The sequence below is a fragment of the Chiloscyllium plagiosum genome, chromosome 2 (genome assembly GCF_004010195.1).
Source record: "Chiloscyllium plagiosum isolate BGI_BamShark_2017 chromosome 2, ASM401019v2, whole genome shotgun sequence".
NCBI lineage: Eukaryota > Metazoa > Chordata > Chondrichthyes > Orectolobiformes > Hemiscylliidae > Chiloscyllium > Chiloscyllium plagiosum.
In genome coordinates this window covers 145,897,384-145,898,102 of record NC_057711.1, presented here as the reverse complement: position 1 = coordinate 145,898,102, position 719 = coordinate 145,897,384, and the positions used below count along the sequence as shown (strand labels likewise).

General features: G+C 62.2%; 1 protein-coding gene across 2 annotated transcripts in view; it reads left to right on the top strand.

Annotated features, from left to right (window-relative positions):
- Nucleotides 1–329: 329 nt before the first annotated feature.
- The window catches only part of uba6 (ubiquitin like modifier activating enzyme 6), a 119,010-nt gene continuing 118,620 nt past the window's right edge, over nucleotides 330–719 (top strand). For both annotated transcript variants that reach the window (XM_043720610.1, XM_043720620.1), the window contains exon 1: nucleotides 330–609. In XM_043720610.1, coding sequence (XP_043576545.1) covers nucleotides 345–609 — 265 coding nt within the window. In that variant the 5' untranslated portion in view covers nucleotides 330–344. The remainder of the gene's footprint in view (nucleotides 610–719) is intronic.

The following is a 719-nucleotide window of genomic DNA, read 5'->3' as shown; positions in this document are numbered from 1 at the left end:
GCAGGTGGAACACATCAGGCAGGAGGCTGGTGGAACACATCAGGCAGGAGGCTGGAAGAACACAGCAAGCAGGAGGCTGGTGGAACACATCAGGCAGGAGGCTGGTGGAACACATCAGGCAGGAGGATGGTAGAACACAGCAAGCAGGAGGCTGGAAGAACACAGCAAGCAGGAGGATGGTAGAACACAGCAAGCAGGAGGCTGGAAGAACACAGCAAGCAGGAGGCTGGAGGAACACAACAAGCAGGAGGCTGGTGGAACATAGCAGGAAGGAGGCTGGTGGAACACAGCAGGAAGGAGGCTGGTGGAACACAGCAGGCAGGAGGCTGTACTCTATGCTGTGAATGAGTGTGACTGATGATCGGGGCAATGCCGCCTACAGCTCGCGCTCCCTCGCAGGTGACCCATGCTGCCCCGGAAGTGTTCGCGGCTCCACGGGGTGGGTGCGGTCAGAGGTCACAGTTTCAGTTAGGATCCGCTCGAGCCGGCTCCGCGGACCCGGGCCTGCTCCTAAAGGCCGATCCCCAGCAGCCGGCTGTCAGTCCGCTGCCTGCACCCAGCTTCATCCACCAGGCGCCGAGCTGCTCCCTCTGTCCAGGCAGCGTCAGGGTGAGTAACCGAGGGAGAGGAGAGGGCAGGAGAGGCTGCTCCCACCGGCAGCACCGGTAACCCCCCCTCCCACTGACTGTACCCCCCCCCCACTGACTGTACCCCCCTCA